Here is a 23,119-nt window from a genome sequence, read left to right as displayed (position 1 = left end):
TCTTTGTATATGTGTATGTTTGCTTGGCTGTGGATACTTGGATGTCAGTCTGTGGGGGAAGAAGTCAACCTTAGGTGTTGTTCCTCAAGTACCATCTATCTTTTTCTTTATTTTTGAGACAGCATCTGTCAGTAGTCTGGAGCTCACTGGTTAGACTAGGCTGGCTGGTCAGCAAGTCCCAGAGACAGACCTCTCTCAGTCTCTAGTGTTGAGATTATGAGCATGTGCCGCTCTGTCTAGTGTTTTATTATCCAATAGATAAAAGTCTTGGAGTACATTGTTCTCCAGAAAATGCATTAAATCGCTCAGTCCTCACAGAGGGTTATTTAATTTTAGTGATATTTTAATAATCCCTCAGCCTCCTTCAAAGATTTAATATTTCAGACAGTATTGGAGTTGGGGGAAGGAAGATACAAACGTACATTTAGCCCTCACCTGTGCGGCTCAGCGGTAATGATTTCCAAGGCATCAGGAAAATCATTGATTAGATATATGATGATTAAAGGAGAAAGGTAGAAATTAGAATTGAATCCATCTTGGAATATTTTCCAGGAGAAATCACCATGACATAGAGTATTGGCTAAAGGTGTTAGGGTCTTCTCTTCAAAGTCTTCGGTGGTCAGTCTCTGAGTCTCTTCAAAAAGTGACAGTTTGGTCTAGATTTCAGTAGCGATGTTGTAAACATCTACTAGGACTGTGATTTCCATGGGAAACAGATCTCACATCCACCCATCCCCCAACTATGCCAAAGTAACTGTGGTGCCTGAACCCGTCCCCATGAGGCTTGCCATGGAACTGTGTAAGACAGGTCCAGAGATAACACTCTGCAGGGAATTCCTAGTGATGCATGGGTAGATAGAATTTAAGATGCTTATGAATTTGCCTTCATATATTTGTTTCTTTTTTTAAGATTTATTTATTAATTATGTACATAGTGTTTTACCCACATGTATGCTGCAGGCCAGAAGAGGGCACCATATCTCATTGCATATGGATGTGAGCCACCATGTGGTTGCTGGGAATTGACTCAGGACTTCTGGAAGAGCTGTCAGTGTTCTTAACCTCTGAGCCATCTCTCCAGCCCCGCCTTCATATATTTCTATATTGCTCCTTATCAAGTTGTTTGGGACCCTAGCAGCATAGTATAACGAATGCATGCTATACCGGGCTTTCTAGGTATTAGAAATCCGGGTGTGACTTCGTTGGCTGTCTCTCCATTATGGTTTCCTATGAAGTAGCTAGTGTGTTGTCAGGTGGGATGTGAGTTCATCTGCCAGCTCAGTGAAGGGCAGCAGGTTGACCTTCAATCTGACTCTTGTAGTTTTAGGTGAACTCTGGTCCCTTGCCACGTGGGCCTCTCATAGCTCTGCAGTGGTTGTTCCCTAGTGTGAGTGATCTGACAGAGAATGAGAGGGAACCTCTGGACTGACTGTGACCCCTAAAATTCATGTGTCAAGGCTCTCGACTTTAAGATGTGGGATGGAAGACTTTTAGGAGGAAATTAGGGTTAAATGAGGTCATGAAGAGAGCTTAAGGGGAGGCAATGGGAGCTATTCAAAAAAAGAAAGAAAAATGTTTCTCTCCCAGCTAGTATACACATGAAGGGTCATGTTAATCCTAAGTGAAGAGCCAGGGGTCTGCAAATCAGGCGTGCCTGCCCTAGTCCTAACCAACATGTCCTGGCTCGAGAGCACGAAGCTCCAGAACTGTGAAGAGCAGTTTTCTGCTGTTTAAACTACCCAGTGGTTCATTACAGCAGCCCGAAGTGACTCAACAGAAGCCACAGCTACAATAAATGTCATGACCTTCTTAGGCCCAATAGCCAAATGGTGCCAAGGGAAGAGCACATTACAGGAAGCAAGTCACTGGGCTCAGTGTTAGAGACAGCTACCAGAAGGAGAGGAGCTGTGGTGCTTTGAATAAGAATGAGCTCCTTAGACTGATGTATCTGAATGCTTGCTTGTCAGGGAGTGGCACTATTTGAGAAGAATTAGGAGGTATGGTCTTGTTGGAGGAATTGTGTCACTATGGGTAGGTTTTGAAGTTTCAAAGGCCCATGTCAGACCCAGTTTCTCTCTCTCTCTCTCTCTCTCTCTCTCTCTCTCTCTCTCTCTCTCTCTCTCTCTCTCTCGATCAAGTTGTAACTCTCAACTACTTCTCCAGAACCGTGCCTGCCTGCATGTCATCATGCCCCCTGCCATGATGAGAAAGGACCAAACCTCTAAAACTAGAAGTCAGTACCCAATTAATTATATGCCTTTTATTACAAGAGATGCCCTGGTCAAGGTGTCTCTTCACAGCCATAGAACAGCGACTTAGAACATCACTGAAGTTTTCATCTTTCTTAATCTCTATATTTGAAGGCATGTTCATTTACTGACATAGGTAACAAAGCCAATGTTGTATGTGGTGCCCGTGCCTTTGCAGCCATACTGTGCTGGATCTTGGTATTTACTATGTTAAAGAAGACATGCACAGTAATACACAGACACTTCAGAAAATGCTTGCATTTATATATTTAATTTGTAACATTCCTATTTTATGAATTACAAATGTTATTCTGAGAGATGATCTGTCGCTGTAACCTAGTGTTAAGGTGTTTGAGATGCAGAAATAGAGTTCTTGAGTGGTTCTCACGTGTGTGAGGAACAGCAGGCCATGCTTTCCTGGGCACCATCTGAAATGTAAGTTACCGCTGTGCTTTGCATTCTTAACCACTGAGTCCTAAACCCTGGAGGATGGCCAACACAAGGCAGCCTCTGGCAATAGGACTTTTACTCTTTTGCATAGTCAACCTAGTGAGTTTGCTGCTTGCTGACTTCTGAGGGCTCCTGACTAGTCGAGTCTCTCATTTCCATCCAGCCTCCAGGTGACACCAACACAGATGGTCCAGGGAACTAATTGATCTTTAATATCCCAGTCCTCCTGAACTCCCTTTTATGATGCCTGCTATCCTATCACCAGCTATGGTTCAGAACACGTTAAGTCTGCAACTTAGTCATAGAGTAAATGAAACAATGACATGTCAACTGAAGGGTGGTTATGCAAAGTGGGAATAATGTATCTGAAGCCCTTGGCACAGAGCCTGCCATAGAACAGCAGCTGTAAAGGTGGATGCTAATGGCTAATATCTTTTTTTTTTTTTTTATTTTTTTTTTTTTTTTTTTTTTTTTTTTTTTTTTTTCCTTCTTTTCTTCCCCCTCCCTCCTTCAAGCCCCCCCATCGTCCCCATGCTCCTAATTTACTCAGGAGACCTTGTCTTTTTCTACTTCCCATGTGGATTAGATCTATGTAAGTCTCTTTTAGTGTCCTCATTTTTGTCTAAGTTCTCTGGGATTGTGGTTTGTAGGCTGCTTTATGTTTAAAAACTACTTATGAGTGAGTACATGTGATAATTGTCTTTTTGTGTCTGGGTTACCTCACTCAAAATAGTATTTTCTAGATCCATCAATTTTCCTGCAAAATTCAAAATGCCTTTTTTTCTGCTGTGTAGTACTCCATTGTGTAAATGTACCACATTTTCCTTATCCATTCTTCATTCGAATGGCATTTAGGTTGTTTCCACGTTCTGGCTATGTCAAGTAATGCCTTTAAGATACCAGCTTACTAGGGTGTGGTCTCTTTGGCTTGAAAAAGCAGCGGTAGCCACTCGCTCCCTCTCTTGCTTGGGACTCTGCTTCCTGCTACCAGATTCTTTTCCTGGTTATGCAGAGGGCTGTTGTCTGGAATGGCGATCTGTAAGTTTTTCCCTTTAAATAAATAACCCTTTTATTAATCATAATTCCAAACTGGTGTGGGATTGTTTTGCGACTACTCCTTTATCTGGCACCAAACTTGGGGCACAACCCTGAGATTAAGAGTCTCATGCTCTATGGACCCAGAATTCTGTTCTGTCTACTCAGCTTACCTAAGTGCTGTCCTATCAAAAGGCCAAGGCAGTTTCTTTCTTCAACCAATTAAAGCAACACATAGAGAGAAGAACCTCCTACACCAAACCAATTTCCTCCTGACCCCACAGGCTGTCCCCTCCCCAGCACTGAAGGTGGTACACACTTCAGATTGCAGATTCCCCTCTTTGTGCCTTTGAGGTCCTGTGTAAAGGTGTCAAGTCATTGGATGTTTAGCCACGTCCTCACCAGATAGCTCTCATGGAGTAAGTGATTAATATATTTACTTTTCCTCGTGAGGAGATCAGAAGGGTGATCATGGAAGCTGGTGCTTTACTTTGCCCATCAGATTTGAGAAGCTCCAGTGAAGGATAGAATACTCACAGGAAGGCCCAAGCAGTACTTCACATGCCACTCCAGGGAGAGGCCAGGGCACTTGATGGTCACTTCTGTTGGTTCAAGCATTTCACTAACATACTTTCCTGTGCTCTTTATGGTTCTCAAGGATTGACAGACTAGAAAGGAGGAACGCTGGAGAGATTCATCTGAAATAGTTTTGTCAAAGGTATCTGGAAGACCCCCAGTGCTTCCTTTAGAGTACACCCCCTTCACCGAGTGCTTCCTTTTATGTTCAGGGCCTATACTTTCAGAATGAATAGCTGATCCAGCCCATTGAAAAACCATGTATGCTATTATATGTACAGGAAGGCTGGTTTATTCCAGTTTCTGTTCCCTGACTAGTGCAGGACCCATTATACCATGGTCCTCATGAAAGCTTTGCTGCACAAATGCCCAGTGAGCAAAAATGTGCTGTGATTATTATGTGTCCCCTAGGAAGGACGATGCAGGAACATCAGAATCACACACTCAGGTCAGAATGGAAGAATTCTTCAAGAGTTTTCAGGTTCCTTGGTCTTCCTGATTCCTTCCTTCCTGTTAATAAAGGGATGTCTCTCCTGACTTTACAGGAAGGCCCCCATCTGGTAGACGCAGAGTTTTTCACATCTCTTAATGCATTATCTGTCTGTACCACATCTTAGTTTGAGCAGAAAGAACCCTTGCATCTGTTTCCTAAGGTTGAGATCTTGATGACCCTGTCTTGCCATTGACCTAGTCCCTTGCCAAAGTTTGCAGATTTCACACTGAAAGTCTCACTCCGGGTCTCCTCTGATCCTTCTCATTTTGGTCCTGTGACCTTTCTCAATACCTTTATAAGATGTTTTTTTCATACCCTCGTGTGTCCTGTTCTAATCCACTTTAGATGCTCTGCTGTGTTAGTCTTCCGCACGCCCAGAATTGATTATCCAGTTCTTAAACAAGCTCATCCATTTTCTTTCTTTGATTGAGTACGTGTTCCCTAGCTTTCCTGAATGATCATAGACACACCCTGCCCTATTTTCTGGTCCCAGCTCTTTTTCTCCGTCCTGGACTGTTTTCCCAGGTCTTTAGTTGGGTTTACAGAGTTCCATCTTTATGGCTTCATCTTCATGGTCCATATGTCTTCCTTGGTCTATTCTTACTGAAGATTATTCCCAAGTACCACTTATTCTGGGGCTCTATATTTATGACTTGCTCATTGACCATCGAATTGCTTGAGGATATCTTTCTAAATAACTTATCTGGGAAAGTCTTGCTGTCCTATTTACAGTGCTTGTTACTTGGCTGCTCATTAAGTATTGGCTACGTAGAAATAAAATACTGGAAGTGTGCTCTGAGCCTGCGCACTTCTGAGATTTCCCAAATTCCAGTTCTTGTGGGATTACAGAGCAAGAAGGAAACATCTGGCTCATTAGATCCATTCCTTTCTTTGTAGTCTTTATTAGTAATAAGAAAAACATTCCTCCCCACATCTCAGTATCTAGAAATTGGCATTTCCATGAACCGTGGACTGTAGCATGCTTCCTCTGCACAAACACACACGCTGTTTTCATGCCTTGCTGACTAAAATGGTCACAGTGTTTTTGTTTTGATCCCACACTCTGTGTTTCTTTTCATAGGAAAAAAAAAACCCTCTCAAAATGAAATTCTGATGGGCAGAATAACTATCCATTTAATTAGCTACTGTGTTCTTCCCTACCCGAATAGTCCCCCAGTATAGTCTCTCTTTTTTTAAGGCATGCAACCACAGTGCTTTGTAAGCCATGGCTTTTCTTTTTCTTATCTCTTTCCTAAGCATGCTTTCTCACAGGCTTTGGGCTTCACTGCTCCTCTACAGAGCCCTTCTCACAGCACACTGCCTGCTAACCTGGGGGGCTGACCTCTATCCTGCCTTAACTTAGCAGCATAGTGGTTTTGCCCTCTTCTCTTTCCCATTCTACTCCAGGAAATGGCTGAGATTTACAGCTTGCCTGCCTGGTGCTTTTGTTTGAATTCTAATAAAGTTGTTCTCTTTGAATAAATTTGGCTTTGTTTGACTTTAGGAAAAACAAAACAAGCAAAACCCAACAAAAACCAAACCCTGAGCTCCTAAGAACTGTTAATAGTTTAAATGTCTACTAAATCTAACATATTAACCCCAAGAGATAATGCACTAAAAGACCAAAATTTCCTTGTCTTTACTGAAAAGATTATTAAACTTTAATAAATTTGGGGTCATGAAGTCATGTCACTATTTATGAAGCTGAGAATATATTCATTTTACAGGAAAACTAAGAACTTAATGCTAAAATCTAGATAGTTACCATGCTATTTCTTAGAATTCATTAAATGGGTGTGAAATTATCTTGTCTTCCTTTATTTTATTCCTAATGGAAGAAATTCTTATGACTTTATTTTTAGTTCATTATAAATTATTCATTGGAAGGACCTGCTTGACTAAAATAAATAATACGTTTAAAATGAGAACCTAAAGAGTGAAGGTGTAAGGATTCATAGCAAAGTTTCTGGACGTGGGAATTCATGGAATCAGATTTTGGATTAATATCTTGTCATTTCTCAACAAAGCAGAGTGACCAAGTATGTAATGCAGCCAAATCATGGTTGTCAGAGTTCACTTGGACCCGCTGGTGTCTGAGGAGGCTGAATCCTCCAAGGTGAGGGGCACTGCAGAGGCTCCCTCAAGGTTACTTGGTAAAGGCATCAAGGACTCTGTGGTCCACACTTTGTGACACGTACCCCCTTCCCTCCAACAGCTGCATCTCAATGCAAACACATCAATCCCAAGACTCCAACAAAAGCATTTGATAAGGACACAGAAGTTCATGAGCTGACACCAGTAAAACTGGTTTACCATTTCATGTAAAGAAATATCCACCCTTCTCCCCTGACAGGGTTGCTCTGTGGCTTTGGAACCTGTTCTTGCACTCATTCTGTAGCTCAGGCTGGCCTCAAACTCACAGAGATCCACCTGCCTCTGCCTCCTGAGTGCTGGGATTAAAGGTGTGCGCCACCACCACCCGGCTAAAGAAATGTTCTTAACAAAAGTCTCCTGAGCTAAATGGATTCATACTTATCACGAGAAGTCAACTCAATACCTTGGATGAACCTGAAACAAATTATGCTTAAAGAAAACATGCCAACCTCAAAAGGGTACAAATGATATGATTTTGGTAAGTAATATTTTAAATATTATTCTTTAAATGTTTAAATTATTGTTTATTATTTATTTAAATGTCAAATTATTTTATTTTAAAATAATAAATTATTGCTTATTATTTATTTAAATAAATTATTATTTAAATATTAATTATTTCAGAATGATTTTCTTTAAGAAAGGTAGAAGTTTCTTTATTCTTCTCAAGAATAGGTTGCAGCTGTGACTGGGTGGTATCATCAGTTAGTGGGGACCCTGTCTGTGGCTACCAACCAAGCAACTGTAGCTATTACCACATGATAGGACCCGAACACTTGGAATTCTGATCTTTTGAGTGCTATGGTATTTATTTTAAAGTGCTAGAGATTAAACATTCAACAAGAACCTGACCTTTATGTAATAACAACGAAATCAAGCTTTGTTTGGCACTGTAAAAGGAAACGAAACACACTAGACGGCTGGATTCAGCTTCATAGCTGAGTGTGAACTCAGCTTCCACACATTTGATTGGTCCGCGTAGTGAATCCCTGACTCAACCACCTGATAACCATCATATGCTGCTTGCTCTAATCTTTCACTTTAGGAAAGACAGAGAAATTTACCCTGGAGACCTGTGTGATATTGGGGCCACCAAAGATCATGTCTTAAGTGCTCAGTCATGACACTTGGAGACTGTCTAATGACACCGGAGAGACTCTGCTGTGAGCTCTGATCAGCCCCCCTAGCACCTCCTCGGCTCGGTGCACAGGCAATGGTAAGGTGCCCATTTGTTCTACACTGTCTACCACACTTCTTTCATGGAGTAAGTTCTCTCCTTCCATGTTTGCTTGTGTTTCATGATTTGAACTCAGGCTTCCAAAGTGAGCAAGTGACAGGAACTTTTAATTGTTGAGTCATTGGCCAGCCCTGTCATGGTTCTTTTGAGAAAATGAACAAGAGTCTGGTACCATACAGGAAGTTTCCTAAGGTTGACACAATGGCCAAGCACATCTATTTCCTACATTGGTGTCTGTGGTACTCAGTTCCTTGGTCTCCATGGGAGGCTCTTTGAAGAAGCCTTCTACTTATCATGGAAAATGCGAAGATCAAGATATAATAAATATCCTTTGATTTTTCTTCTTCCAGGACTTTCCAGGACTTCCAGGACTGTCTGGATAAACGATCAGAATTTAAATATCCCTCCTACCCCATCTGCAAACCTGGTGAACTGACCAGACAGATGTGAAGAAGGACACATAGCTAACTGTGTTCTTCATCATGTACATCACCTCTGGGGCCACATCTCTCAGTCCCGCCCCATCCCACCCACACATCGTCCAATCGCATGTGCAGTGACCAGACTTGTGTGTCTGCTCTCTGGCCGCTTGAACACAGCTGGTCACTTTATGAAGGGACTGAACGGCAGAATTCAAGGCTTTCAGCTTCTGAAATTTTATCTATAGGCTAATCACACATCCTCAAGTCGAATTTTAAATTGTTAAAAGACTCATTAGCTTTAATTCTGTCCTCTTTCCCCAAAAGTCTCCAGATAAGAGTCCAGAGAATGTTTTCTAATCTTCATTTGAAAAAGATTATTTGCAGTTATTACATAATTATGTACTAATAAACATTCTTTTCTGCTTGCCATTTTCCACAATAATATCCATGCTTTTAGAGGACTCATCTTGGCCTCAGAATTATGCTAATGTGAGAAGAGCAATAACTCAAGTGTAGCCTCTAATTTCTGGAAGGGGAAATATGCAGAGACCCTGGGTGCCACGTTGTCTGTCAGCTAATTATCATGCGTTTGCTTTTCCATTAGTCCAATAATTTTTCTGTCAATTCAGAATTAAGCAGAAAGACAGTGAATTATACAAAGACCTGCTTAGCAGAATGGACACACCCCGTCATTTCCTGGTCCTCTGATTTACAGCTCTGTGTGCCCTTTCATGTTTACATTCCATCCTATAAATAACTTATGCACTCTTAGGTCAACCTCGCCATTAGCTCCAGCCCCTTCCAGCTCCTCATCTCATTACAGAAAAGGGTTTGAACATAACTTTACTTGTGACTCTGGTTCCAGTTGTTCCTTCTCTCTCCACCCTCACTCTGCCGGCGGTGCCTGTTTGTAAATAATGGGGGTGGGGCTCTGGAAAACGCCAGTTTAAAGAATCCACTTTGGACTGGTAGCACATTTAACAATTGATCTTTGCACCGTGGGGCAGTATGATGGAAACTGTCATATTTCAGCGGAGGCTGTGACAGGAGTCTTCCTAGAAATGGAAACGAACTCTCCTTGCTGTACAACACAGTGTTTTAACTATGCTTCAGAGGAACAGGCAAATAAGAATGCTACTGTTTTTCTTTCTTTCTTTTTTTTAAATAAAAATCACAAAAGCAAAAGACCAGATCCTGTAAACTATCCCCACATCCTTAATTACAAGGTTGAGGGATTCCTAGCTCTCTCTCTAGAACTCTATAGGAGGACGGAAAAGGAGAAGGAGGAAGAGAACAGGTGGGGTTCTTCCTGCATTAGAGGCATACCAGCTCAGCAGTAAAAACCTGGCTTACTGTTACGAGTTCTAGCAGGAGAAGCTTCTAGAACCTACTCCTAGGCACAGTGTGCCATTGTGGGAGGAGCCTGGCTGGTGAACTGACTTACCAACATCAGGGTCCACTGCTTGCACTCTGGTCAGCAGAGCCTTCGTGGCCGTGTTCTCGTAGACACAGGCAGTGTAGTGGTTGGAGGAGAACACAGGAGGATTGTCATTCACATCTTCCAGGAGCAGGAGGACACTGGAGTGGCAGAAGCGGCCGCCCCCATCAGTGGCCCTGGCAATCAGGTTGTATACTGGGATTCTCTCCCTGTCCAACAGGGCCAAGGTTTTTAACTCACCTATGAAATGAAATAGCAGCATGTTTGTTATGGCTTTTCAAAAATGATCTTTTCAAGCAGAAAATCAATTGTATGAAGAATTCTAAACACAAGAAATATCAAGGACATAAGGCCTAAGTGCCCTGTAAATTGAAGAAGTACAGCAAATTCAATTTTTTAGGCATCAGGGAAATATCACAAACTTTTAGATTCAATGGAAAACCAACCACTTGACCTTCAGATTAATTAATCCTTTCACCAAGTTTCCTGAGGTTTTTTCTTTTGGTGAATGCGGGAAGCTCTCATAGAGAGATGGCTCTAGGTGTATAATTGTCCCGGTGTCCATGTCCCATAGACTCAGGGGCATAATATCCTGTTTCTAAACAGGCCGGTTTTTACCCCATCTTTTAGAGAGAAGTAAAACCACCCAAACTGGCTGGTTAACAAAAAGGTCTTGAGTGATGATTATCAGTGATTGTCAGTTTGGCAGGACGTACCAAGAATCGATAGGAGTCAAGGCTCCTGGCCGATTAAAGAGGGATTATCTAAATTGGAGTTCCTATGAGAGACTTTCGGATTATGCTGGTTGAGGCCTAAGAGCCCATCTTAAATACAGGAGCTGTGTAAATGGAGAGAGTGAGCAGAGTACTGAATTCATTTCTGTGTCCTGACTGTGGAAGCAATGTGACCAACTAGCTACCCCATGCCGCTGCTGCAGGGACCCTCATCATGATGGACTGGACCCTAGAGCTGTCTGCCAAATTCACCCCTAACTCTGAACATTGCTTTCGAAAGGGTCTTTTCCACAGTGTCTGGAAAAGCAACGAACATAGGTTCTAGCACCAAAGGGATCAAGCTGAGTCTACAAAATAACCTGGTTCTAATGGACTTAGCTCATATTTATGCCTCATTACCATCGCTCCTTCCTTCCCCACTGCAGACAGTCTCCCTCTACTGTCACCCCTTATAGGTAGAGTTGGACCTGATTTTGCACATGAGAGAAAATATGCAATATTTGTCTGTTCTTTCCTGCATATTACCCTCTTATCACCTCCCGCATTCTTGCCTCCTTCTTCCTCCAAAATAGCCTCTTTGTTACCTTTATGGTCAGATTCATGTGAATATTTGTACATATTCATAACTGTAGAAATTACTTTTGTGGGTGCTTCAGTGTCCGTAGAGAACTGCAAGTGTAGCGAGAAGCCGGAGTAGTTGCTATCTAGCGCAAAGTGTGACTTGTGGGTCTCTGCTCCTCTTAAATAACATTGGTGCCTTTGGAATAAGCTGCATGAGTTATCAGTGGGTTCCTCCTCGGTTTCCTTCCCGAATATAGCCAGTTCTCCAGCACAGGCCACACTGAGTCATTTGCCTCTTTTTCAGAAAGCTCCTGGGGGGTTATCAGGAGGATACCCAGACCCCGCACGGTCTATTTCATGATGCTTCTTCCTTCTCTCATGCTCTGACTCCTGCACCCTGCAGTCTTCTGCTGTAACTCTTGGAGTATTGCCTCGGTTTCCCATCTCCTTTCCTCAGAACAGCAGTGAGTTCTGTGGTATTCCTACACGGCTGCCATTGCGTGTCTTCTGGGCAGTCCTTTCCTGCACCTTTCCTTATTGAGGTTGCAGGTTGTCTATCTTCTGATAGGGCCCAGAGAGCTAAGAGCATATTCTCATGCAACTATGTCCTTGCTTCCTGGTAGGATCCGTGGGCGGGAGACGAGGGGAAGGCAGTGGTTTCCGAAGACATAGCTCACTGAGATGGACACAGCAGAGGAACCACGCAGGCTGTTTGCTCTTTACACTTCATTTAAAAATTCCCGCTAGATGAACCACCCAGTCCACAACACACAAATAATTTGCTGCCTCAGAAAATGACTTTTCCACCAGCTCTGACCTTCAATTCAGGCATCTGACTTTAGTTTACATAACCTTTTACCTTATAATTTTTGTCTGTTTATGCAAAGACATTTGGGGGCTCACAGCTTTGGAGAAACTAGGCATGAATGTCTAATAAAAAACAGACAAAAGTGCTAATAACAACCAGAAGGGAACCGAAGGGATTTCACCATGAAGAAACTTTCCTTACTAAGCATCACGCCTAGTTTGCATGGTGACCAGCATTTGAGATGCAATTCCTCTTCAAACTTTGTGAACCTGGTGTCAATTCTCAGAGCTGTGTGCTTATTTGATGCCAGTAAATGTGGGGAAACAGATGGAAGGAAGAGAGGGAGGGAGGGAGGGAGGGAGGCAAAGGAGGAGGAGAGGAAAGGGAAGTCCTGACCCTAACCAAATCAAGTCCCTGTGACCCAGAGTGCCCAAGTACACTATGAACTCCTTGTTTATTTCATAGCGTCTAGCACATCAGAGCCTCATATCAAGGCTCTAGCTGAGTAACTGTCTACTCTTTATGAGACCACACGGGAAGATAAACTATAACATGGATATATAATGGCATTTCCACAAAGAATAAATTTCATCTTACCACTTTCTGGATCTAGAAAAAATTCATTGTTTCCAGATCCATAGAGTGAGTATCGTATCTCTCCATTGGATCCAATGTCCGCATCCTTGGCACTGACCTTCAGGATGAGTTGATTTGATGGAATGTCTTCTGGAAGAGATGCTGAATATGCAACCTGGGCAAAGGTCAGCAAGAGTGAGACAATCATTATTACCTGTGGTGCAATATTCTCCATGACTATGTTACACCAGGCTGAATCATTACTGCCTGTGGTACAATATCCTCCATGACGGTGTTATACCATGCTGAATCATTATTGCCTGTAGTACAATATATTCCATGAGTGTTATACCAGGAGGAATCATTACTGCCTGTGGTACAATATCTTCCATTATGGTGTTACACCATGCTGAAATGTTACTATCTGTGGTACAAATTTTATAGCCACCATTCAAGCATTTGTTCATATGGTTTAACTTTTGTGGTTTTTTTTCTTTGCCTGAGACCATATTTCAGTGTGCAATGAAACTTAACAATATTCATGTCCTTACATTTTTGTGCATGTGCACCTACACATATGTATTGAGCACTCCCTGTATGTAAAGTACATGGATAATGTGACTGATAAGGACACAGTGGTGAAGGAAACAGATGCATCACTGCGTTGTGAGACATGACACTCTGACACTAGTTGTCCATTTCTCTGTTGAGACCCAATGGGCTCCTGAGATCATTTTCAGTCTTGACAAAGTCATGGGCAACATCTGGCCTTAGTGTGTGAGATTAAGTCTACATGCATCACTTTTCTAAGATGCAGAGCACAAATATTGTCTCTTGGTCCACAGTTAAGAAATAGATTAACAATTATTTAATTTTGCCAGAAAAATAATGCAGTCTAGTTCTTGTGTAAGCATTGTGCATTTGGACAGCAATGAAAAGGATATTTCACGGGGGACGTGGAGACCTCACTCGGCAGCTGGGCTCCAGTAAGAGCTATGTAATCTGCAAACAGGCAAGTCACCACATAGGGTCCATTTCTCGTATCCAGTGATTTAGAAAGAGGCTATTAATTAATTAAAAAGAATCCTTAAGAATTTCTTAAAAGTTAGCTTTAAGGCTCATTATTCCAGTTTAATTGGGGGAGTGGCATAGAGATTGGGTTCATGATCTTTCTGGTTATCTAGATTCCGTTCACAATGAAGACATTTTATCCCAGATTCTGCTCCCTTCCTTCTTATGTTCAATGGACAAGAACAGATGCTGCTCCAACTTTAGGGAGAAATGTGCAATGAGTTTGGCCTTAATTTTGGAGGAAGTAAGTCGGTTTCTAAGACGCAGTTTTCTCGCTGAAGCTCACCTGCTCACACACTGGGCTGTTGTCGTTTACGTCACTAACAATCACTTCCACCATGGCCTGTGTGACAAAGAGTCCATCAGAGGCAGTGATGTTGAGGAAGTAAATGTCTTGTTCCTCTCGATCCAGAGGTCTCTTCACATAAACCTTCCACTCATTCTGCACCATGCCCAGGGCAAACCGTCCTCGGGGGTTCCCTCCTGCGGTGGAAACAGAGCTTCTGAGGACTCAGAGTAGACACCCATATAAGAGCCTGTGGAGGAGCATCCAAGTGCTCCTAACTCTCTACCCTTATGATACTGGAAAGAGTGACAAGTCCCTTCATTTCTCCTGCACAAAAAGCATGATATTTATACACTCTTCTTGTGTGAGAAGTAAAACAGAAACTTCTGAGATAATGAAGTCCTCTTAGAGAATCTGGGGATGATCTTTTGTTTAGTCTCCCTTAAAGATAATCAGATTCAAACTGTGCACCATCAATTGGCTCCTCGGGATGATGCGATTGGCTTTCCGTTTGGTCTCAAGAGAGGCGGTATTACACTGTAGTTCTTGTCAGCAAGACAATTTCATTAGCTGCTGAGTTGATTATACAATCAAGGAGAGGCAGTTAGCTCTGTTAAGCTATATTTTAATGAATGCTTTATCATACAGCTGAGGTCTTCTCACAGGGACTGGAGTTTGGGGAGAAAAGTTGGCACCACACAGGCCAAACTCCTAGTAGTAAAAGAGTCCCAACCAGAGGCCATTTAGGAAACAGTTTAAAGGTAAGCATTGTAATTCATTCAAATTGATGAGAGCAAAGTTGTACAATGGGAGGAAAGGAGGTGAGATGGAGACCAATGGCCCAAACAGATTCGGCTTCCATTCATGAACCCGCATGGATACTAAAGCTTGGCACAGGTGGGAAGAGGGACGAAAACTTGACCTCTGCCCCCTAATCAGGAAATCATGCCAATTCTGACACCCAGAAAGGCTGAGCCAAAGACAATAGGAAGTAGTCAGAATGCAGAGGGAGGAGGCCATTTATTGGGCATCCAGTAAGTACTTATCCTCTGCGCTCGGCCACTATTGGAGATGGCAGGGATTCAGCAGCAGACGAGACCACAAAACCTCCTGCTTCACAGGGAAGCTCAGGATATAAAGGGGAAGAATGGCCATAGGTGGTGACCTGACTGACTGAGGAGCTGAGACAGCCCTATCGCTTGGGTTCCTCTGCGTGTAGCCCAAACCCCTACCCTATGTCAGACTTTAACAAAAGAACCCAGCAGCTAACCTCTGTTTACTATTCCACATTCATCAACAAGGTACACTTTTGTTTTGATTGCACAGGCATCCTGGAAGTCAGTATCTCTCCCTCCTGCCCCTTATCTCTCCCTCCTGCCCCTTAGGTGGCGCTCTGAACAGTCTGCAGCAGTTCAATTCACGGGTTTTCTTTTCCTTAAACATACTGTTTACCACTTTAATGTGAAGCTCGGTATGACTGTGTGCGCCTGTAATGCCAGCTCTGTGAGGCCTCTCTGAGATGGGAGGTAATGAGTTCATAGCCAGAGTGGGCCACATAGCGAGTGAAGAGAAAGACACCTAAAGTCATCTCTGAGCACAACAAACAGGACATATGAAAATATATTTCAAACTATTATTTTATTGTAAGAGTCGAAATGGCTCACTTCAAAAATCAATCTTTTTTATTATTTTTATAAAAAGGTAAGCATTTGGTCCTAGAATTCTGAGTATCACACTGGTTCCAGGGTCTCTTCACTGTAATGAAGGACACAGGATGAATGGACCCCAGTCATATTAGATGTCACATTGCTCATCGGGGGCAATGGTTCCACTCTTTCTACAGGGATTTTCTTTTTATCATGTGTAGACATGTTTGGTTATCATAGGATGGTTATGAGTATATACTGCTGAAATCCCAGGAGGGGAGGGGTCAGGTGTGGTTGTGAAACAACCTATCCTTTATAAAGAGCAGCCTAGCTCCCTTCAGAGACTTGCTCAGCCCTGGTGGTGGTGACTGGGAAACCCTGGCCTGGGAGGTCCTCCCTGTAATATCACTTTCTGCTACCACTGGCTAGAATTCAATTGTGCTTTAGTTGAATATGATTTCAGCACACACACACACACACACACACACACACACACACACACACACACAAATTTCACCTCTCTATTAACCACCTTCAATGCCAGCAAGGCCACGCTGTTCCTTTATTACATAAAATGATTAATGTTTCTTTGTTAGTCTGAGGCAGCATAGCCAACTTGTGCTACATCAAGAGTAAAGCTTAAATCTAATTAAAATCAGTTGGTGGTGGCTCTGCTAATAGTATGAGGGACTTTAAGCTGTGCTGTGCTCATTACTGTAGAGAAGCTGATGGGATGGCCCTTTAAATCATCTACTGATACTTCAGAGACTATGAAAAAACAGTTGAGGCCTGGTTTTCTTTCTAGTACAAAAGCGTCTCTTGGAGTGCCTCCCCTAGAAACAAAATACAAGTAAGTCAAAAATCCTTGCCTTTTTTGTCTTTCCTTACCAAGATGCTTTGTGTTTTAACTTCAGAAATACACTTTTTTAAAAAATGAAATAAGAGGCCAGGTTTCAGAGACAGCACAAAATGCGTGAAGTGTTCTTGCATGAGAAATGCAAGCTCCATAAAAGACACAAAGGAGAACCTCAGGCAAGCATGGCCTTCTCGAGCTTTCGGTGTTTGCTCTGGTACGATCTTATTCTGTGGTGATTAATTAACTTTTCCACTAACAGACTTAAGCAGAATCCGTGTCCTGGGGGCATCCTAATTAATTCATTCTTCACTCGGAAAAATGTGGTTTTTCTAAGGTGAAAGCCACCTGACTACAGGCATTGATGGATTATTTAAAATCTTTTGGCACGTGGCTTATGTTCTGGCTCAAAAAGTCTCAGCATCAAGGTGTTGGCTGCAAGGCCCCAAATGGTTTTTAGGAAAGACTTTTCCTGGCACTGTCAACCCTTCCTCTTCATCTCTACAAGTGGGTCATCCGCCACAGCTGCTCCTGAGCAGGGCAGACTTGTCACGCTGGCTGAATTCTGCAGCCTCACAGAGCAGTGGTGACACTTTGTGCACTTTCAGGGCCCACCTAAGGTGCACTCTCAATGATCTTATTTGTCTATCTTGGTTTTTCTGGTGAACAACAACTTTTTGGGAGGGAAGATAGGCAGGCATTCCAAGGAAAAAGGGCTGTCAATAGAAATATCCTTTGGTCCTAAGTTATGAACTTAGAATTTCTCAGCAAACTGTCAAACTGAGACTTCTAATTTTCATGTGTGTACGACAACATATTTCTATGACCAGAAGGAAGCTGCGCAGAAAGCTTAGTGGCTTCATCCTCCTGTTTCCTATCATTATTAGAAGGTCAGAGGGGAGTAAAGTTTAAAAACACCTCTTCCTACTAAAAAGAGCTATTATTTTAATTTGTTCAGTTAAAATATTTTGCTTTTTAAAACAACAAGAGGTGATAATAAGGTCGGTACCAGCTCCTGTACGAGCATTGTAGACTATGGCTGAGTGGAGAACCAACACCTGAAAATCCCCACCTAATCAGATTTCTCCTTCAGAACCAGAAAGTTCCACCACTCTTATCCTCAGCTAGCCTGCCTTTCTGCAGTAAGCAGACCACAGGGCAAAACTGGGTGATGGGACTTACCTGTAATGTGGTAGCTCACTTGGCGGTTTATGGTGGAGGTGTCTCTGTCCAAGGTACTGAGAACAGCTACCACCTCTCCCGGGGGGTCGCTCTCCTTCACTTTCCCTCTGTACACCTCATGAGCAAAGACGGGTGCATTGTCATTGATATCTGTCACCTTGACTGAGACCAGAGCCATGGAAGAAAGAGAGAAAGCCTCTCCAAGGTCAGAAGCCACCACAGAGAAGGAGAAGGTAGGGTCTGTCTCATGGTCCAGGTCCTTCAGTGTACTGATCCATCCAGTGTTGCTGTCAATACTGAATGCTTCCATTACCTTCTCAAGCTGGGAATCTGAGTGTAGGGAGTAAGTGACTTGCCCATTGGCTCCCCAATCCATGTCTGTGGCTCTCACCTGGGCAAGCTTGGTGCCGACAGGCATCCCCTCCATTATGATCGTCTCGTAGCTTGGGGTTTCAAAGACTGGCCTGTTGTCGTTCAGATCCAAGACCTTAACTTCTACATCCACGGTGAATACGATGTCCACCTTGTCCAGGGGTATAGTAGCTGCTACTTTGAAGTGGAAAGCTGGGCTGACTTCATGGTCAAGGCGCTTGTCGAGCTTGATAGTACCTGTCTCTTGTTCTATGATAAAGACACCCTCTCTGTTATTCTCTGGCCGTTCTCCTTTAACCGTGCTGAACCGGACACTCTGATTGGGCAGTATCCTCAGGGTGTCCACTGTGCTTCCAATGGCTGTATCTTCTGCAAGGGCAAAGGAGTACTGTGACTGGGTGAATGAAGGCAGGAACATTTCAGGGGGCAGGACATGGATGTAGACAGGGATGAGGGAGTGCCTGACGGGAATGCCACCATCTACTGCCTTCACGAAGAAAGACAGCACCGTATTTTTCAGTTGGTTAAAATTGCCTTTGGTCACCATCCAGCCGTTATCAGGATCAATTTCCAAGAGGTCAGCCACTGAGACTGAGGCCTCACTGTAGAGGGAATAAGTAATCCTAGAATTTGCACCATCTTCTGGATCTGAAGCTTGAACTTGAGTGACTAGGTGGCCCCTTCCGACATCTGCCCTGACACTGGCCCTGTACTCCACTGTCATGAACTGCGGGGCATTGTCATTCTCGTCCACCACAATCACCCGCACAGTGCAGAAAGTCGTTCTGCCGCCACCATCCAGGGCCCTCAGATAAATGCTAATATCGCCTTCCAGAGGGTTTTCGCGGTCCAGTCTTTCTGTTGTGATGATCTGTCCATTGTTGTCTATGAGGAATCTATCCTTGGCAAAGTCATTGATGATGGAGTAGCTGATCTGTCCATATGTTCCTGGATCCCCATCTGTGGCTGGAACATGAATGACCTTTGTCCCAGAAGCTGCATTCTCCCTCACCTCAGCTACATATGTGCTTTGTGAAAAGGCAGGGCTATACAAGTTTGCCCCCAGGACTCTGATGTGCACCTGCGCAGTGCTGGTAAACAGCCCATCGGACACAGACACATTGAGACTGTACAAAGGCTCCATTCGTTGCTTCCTGTGGCTAGACAGCGTGAGGACTCCACTCTTGCTGTCCATCAGAAAGCTGGTCCGATCATTCCCAGATAAAATGCTGTATTCCAAGCGGTCAAAGTCCGAGCTGTCTGCATCTGAGGCTTGCACACAGGTAACAAAATGACCCCGGGGGGCTAATTCACTCACATAGGACTCATAAATGAGCTGATTAAACACCGGGGGGTTGTCGTTGATGTCAGAAATGTAGATGTGAACCAGGACTTCAGTGCTCAGGGAAGGGAAACCATTATCAGTTGCTGTGACCCTCAAGGTGCAGTGTTGCACCACCTCGTGGTCTAGCATCCTCGCTGTCAGGATGAGGCCACTGGAGCTATCGATGTGAAAGTAATCCGTGCTATTGTAGGTGTCCTGGTCAATCTGATAATGTACCACCTTGTTGTTTCCTGAATCCGCATCCGTGGAGACAAGTTGCAGAACTGGGGTTCCGATGAGAGACGCCTCAGACAGTGTCGTGTTGTAAGTGGGCTGATCGAAAACAGGAGGGTTATCATTGACGTCATCCACTAGCACTTCCACGGTGACTTCAGCCCTGGCCCCTGTAAGAGCATCACTGGCTCTCACCGTCAACTTGTAAACGGATGTGGCTTCATAATCCAAAGGACTAATGACTTTCAGGACCCCCGTATCAAAGTCGATGTTAAACTGTTGGAAGGGATCCCCGTCAATGATGAGGTATATGATGCCCTGGCCTTCCGGGCTGGTGGCATTGATGCTGAGAATGGGAGTGTCCATTGTGACATCTTCATTGATTGATGCTGTATAAAAGGGCTTATCAAACACGGGCATTGCTTTGTTAACAATAGTGATGGGAAGTTCCACTGAGTTGGACAGAGTTGGATTGCCACCGTCCTTGGCGAGGATGGTGACCCCATAGTCAATGTTGGCAAGGTCTGCGTTGAATGCTTCTTTTAAAACCACATTCCCTGAATTTGGGTTAATTTCGAAGTGGCCATAGTCATCCTGCAAGACATAGGTCACTTCTCCATTGGCACCTTTATCTTTGTCGATGGCTGTCACCCGGTATACCAGCGTCCCTGGCTCAGCATCAACTTGCACAGCAGCATAGTAAGGGAGGCCCACGAAGACAGGAGAGTTGTCGTTCACATCTTCGATGTTGACTCGGACTACCACCCTCGCCACACGCAAGTGGTCTAGCTCACGACTGGCTTCCACCACCAACTCATACAACTCCTGTTCTTCGCGGTCAAAGGGTACTCCTGTGGTCTGAATGACTCCTGAGGTAGATTTTATCTTGAACTTATTTCCTGGGTTTAAGATGCTGTATTTCAAGGGCTCGTTAAGGCGGTTTCCAATTGCATTGACAATAGCGACTTTGGTTATGTTTGTGCTGTTCTCTGAGATGGAGGTGGAATAGAAACTTTGTGTGAAGTGGAGGCCACTGTCCATGGCTTCTTTAACCATGATAGTGACCATGGCAGTGCTGTAGAACTTTCCATCGGATACTTTGACTATCAGCATGTAATGGTCTTTGGAGAGATTATTGTTTTTTATGGTGAGCACTCCACTATTTGGGTCCATTAGAAAGTGATCCACACTGCCTTCCATGAGGCTATATGTCAGTTCAGGGGGTACCTCAGAGTCAGGGTCTGTGGCACTCACCTTCAGAACCTCCACACCGACGTAGGTGGGGAGAAGTAAGACAGTCTCGAACACAGCCTGCGTGAACACAGGCGGGTTGTCGTTCACGTCTCTCACCTCAATGTTGACTTCAACAGGGCTCTCTGCAGTCAGCTGGGGGCTCCCACTGTCTCTCACATGCACGTGGAAATGGAAGTGTGCAATGGCCTCTTGGTCTAGGCTGGCGATCGTTCTGATAGCCCCTGTGCTGGAGTCCACTGTGAAGAACTTCTTGGCTGTGGACTCCACGATCTGATACACCAGTAATGCATTCTGGTTGCTGTCAGCATCGGTGGCTCGGATCACCAGTGGGCTGTTGTCTCGGCTCCTGACGATGCTGTTGATGGGCGCAGCCTCGCTCAGGCTGCCTGAGTACTGTGAGAAGAGAAACACTGGGGGGTTATCATTTTCATCCACGATCTGAATGCTGACAGTGGCATTGGAAGCCATGCCTGCCATGTTAGTGGCCTGGATGATGAGTTGATAGGCAGAGGTCTGCTCGTAATCCAGAGCTCTCCGAGTGGTGATGACTCCAGAATATGGGTTGATGGTAAAGACCCCATTGATGTTTCCATCTTTGACCTCGTAAATGAGAGTTGACTGGCTGATGGCAGAGATGAGGATGACAGAAGTTCCAATATCAACGTTTTCATTGACTTCAGCTTGGTAGTCTCGGTGAGTGAATTTGGGGTGGGAGTTATCAGACACACTGATGGAGACGCGCACAATCGCTGTGGCAGACATTGGTGGGGAGCCTTGGTCTGTGACTTTAACTGACAGGACAAACTGACCCATGGCTGTCATGTCTGGCTCTTTGGAGATGGTGATGATGCCCAGGACGGGTTCAATCTTAAATGTGTTCCCCGTGTTTCCTGAAAGACAGAGACCAATGAGGGAGTGAGTTACATGAGGGTCATTGAAGCCTTTCAGTGATGAGAGTTAAAGCAAAAGGAGAACTTTCTTTCTATGATACCGAGAAGCATCCCAAATGGTTCCTAACAAAATTAGATCAGATCAGTAGCTTCCCAACCCAAAATAACATTACTAGCAACAATATAGCATTGCATACACATCTGAGCTGGGAAATAAGAGCTCTTACAGAGGAGTCCCTTCTGCTTGGAATATGTGGGGTTTCCTCATTCCTGGACCCAGGAGAAGAGGGATAGCTGGGGTTGGCATGTCCCTCCACTAATGCATCTGCCTCTGCCTGTGTGTATGCATGTATGCTATAGCTGTAAATATAAAATGGTTATATAATATAATATATATGTATATATACACTGGTACAGAATATGGCTGCATTTTGTCTTACTCTTTAGAAAGGAGCACTGTAGGAATGGTTTCAGAATACTGCCAAGGTGGCTTGCTTTCAGCTTGTACCATTGGTAGACTTTGGATGTGGGCGCCATGCTACATTTTCACATGAAAACTGGCTTTCTCCAAAGGTAACTTTGGTCAGGTGGGGAATTCTTCTAAGTCATTGCCTGCTTTTCAAGTTTTAAGGATTTTTCAGAATTCCTCTCCCTTTATCCTTTTCTTTTATCCCTTCCCTGTACTGTATGAATACACACAGGCACGGACCCAGGCATAAAAGCAGCTATCAGAAGCACGAGATAGTTCCTCTAATCTGTAGTCACGCTATTTGCTCGCCTTAGAGAGCTTTGGGTGAAGAGAGGAGTGATGATCCTGGAGACTGTCCTGGACACTAACGGGGGTCTGTTTCCTGGGAAATGGAGGCATGGGTGCTGCTGTGAGATGTCTGGCATGTGAGCTAAGAAAAGTTAGAGTAGAAACAGCATCCATGTCATCCGAGCAGTGGTTCTCCCCATGTGATGCAGAAGCGCACAGCTCTGACCAAAGGATGCTAACAGTTCATGTCCATGCACACTGATGTCAATGTCCTACTTCACAGTGAGAAGGCGAGCCCTGCCTGTCTAGGTCAACGGATGATGCTAAGGCATGTTTTCTCTCCAGTTGGCCTTGATACCCCTGCTGTTTCTTCTCTGTGGATACACGATACACCGTTCCAGGGTGCTGTGCTCCCATGTCAGGTCCAGGCTGAGCCTCTCCGCCCTTTCCCTCTTCAATATATCGACCTTCCCTTGAATTGGCTACTTGCCTATCCTTTCCTTCTACTCATGAATCT

The 23,119-nt window shown here is 44.0% G+C and overlaps 1 protein-coding gene across 1 annotated transcript in view; it reads right to left on the bottom strand.

Annotated features, from left to right (window-relative positions):
* Window positions 1-23,119, bottom strand: part of LOC126487676 (protocadherin Fat 3) — a 122,573-nt gene that overhangs the window by 72,997 nt on the left and 26,457 nt on the right. The window contains exons 7-10 of the mRNA XM_050120624.1: window positions 17,772-21,845; window positions 14,091-14,287; window positions 12,755-12,908; window positions 10,061-10,294 (exon numbers count right to left, since the gene is read on the bottom strand). Coding sequence (XP_049976581.1) covers window positions 10,061-10,294; window positions 12,755-12,908; window positions 14,091-14,287; window positions 17,772-21,845 — 4,659 coding nt within the window. The remainder of the gene's footprint in view (window positions 1-10,060; window positions 10,295-12,754; window positions 12,909-14,090; window positions 14,288-17,771; window positions 21,846-23,119) is intronic.

Source organism: Alexandromys fortis, unplaced genomic scaffold (genome assembly GCF_014885135.2).
Source record: "Alexandromys fortis isolate MF-2015 unplaced genomic scaffold, M_Fortis_MF-2015_v1.1 scaffold_171, whole genome shotgun sequence".
Taxonomy (NCBI): domain Eukaryota; kingdom Metazoa; phylum Chordata; class Mammalia; order Rodentia; family Cricetidae; genus Alexandromys; species Alexandromys fortis.
This window is presented reverse-complemented; position numbering and strand designations above follow the sequence as displayed.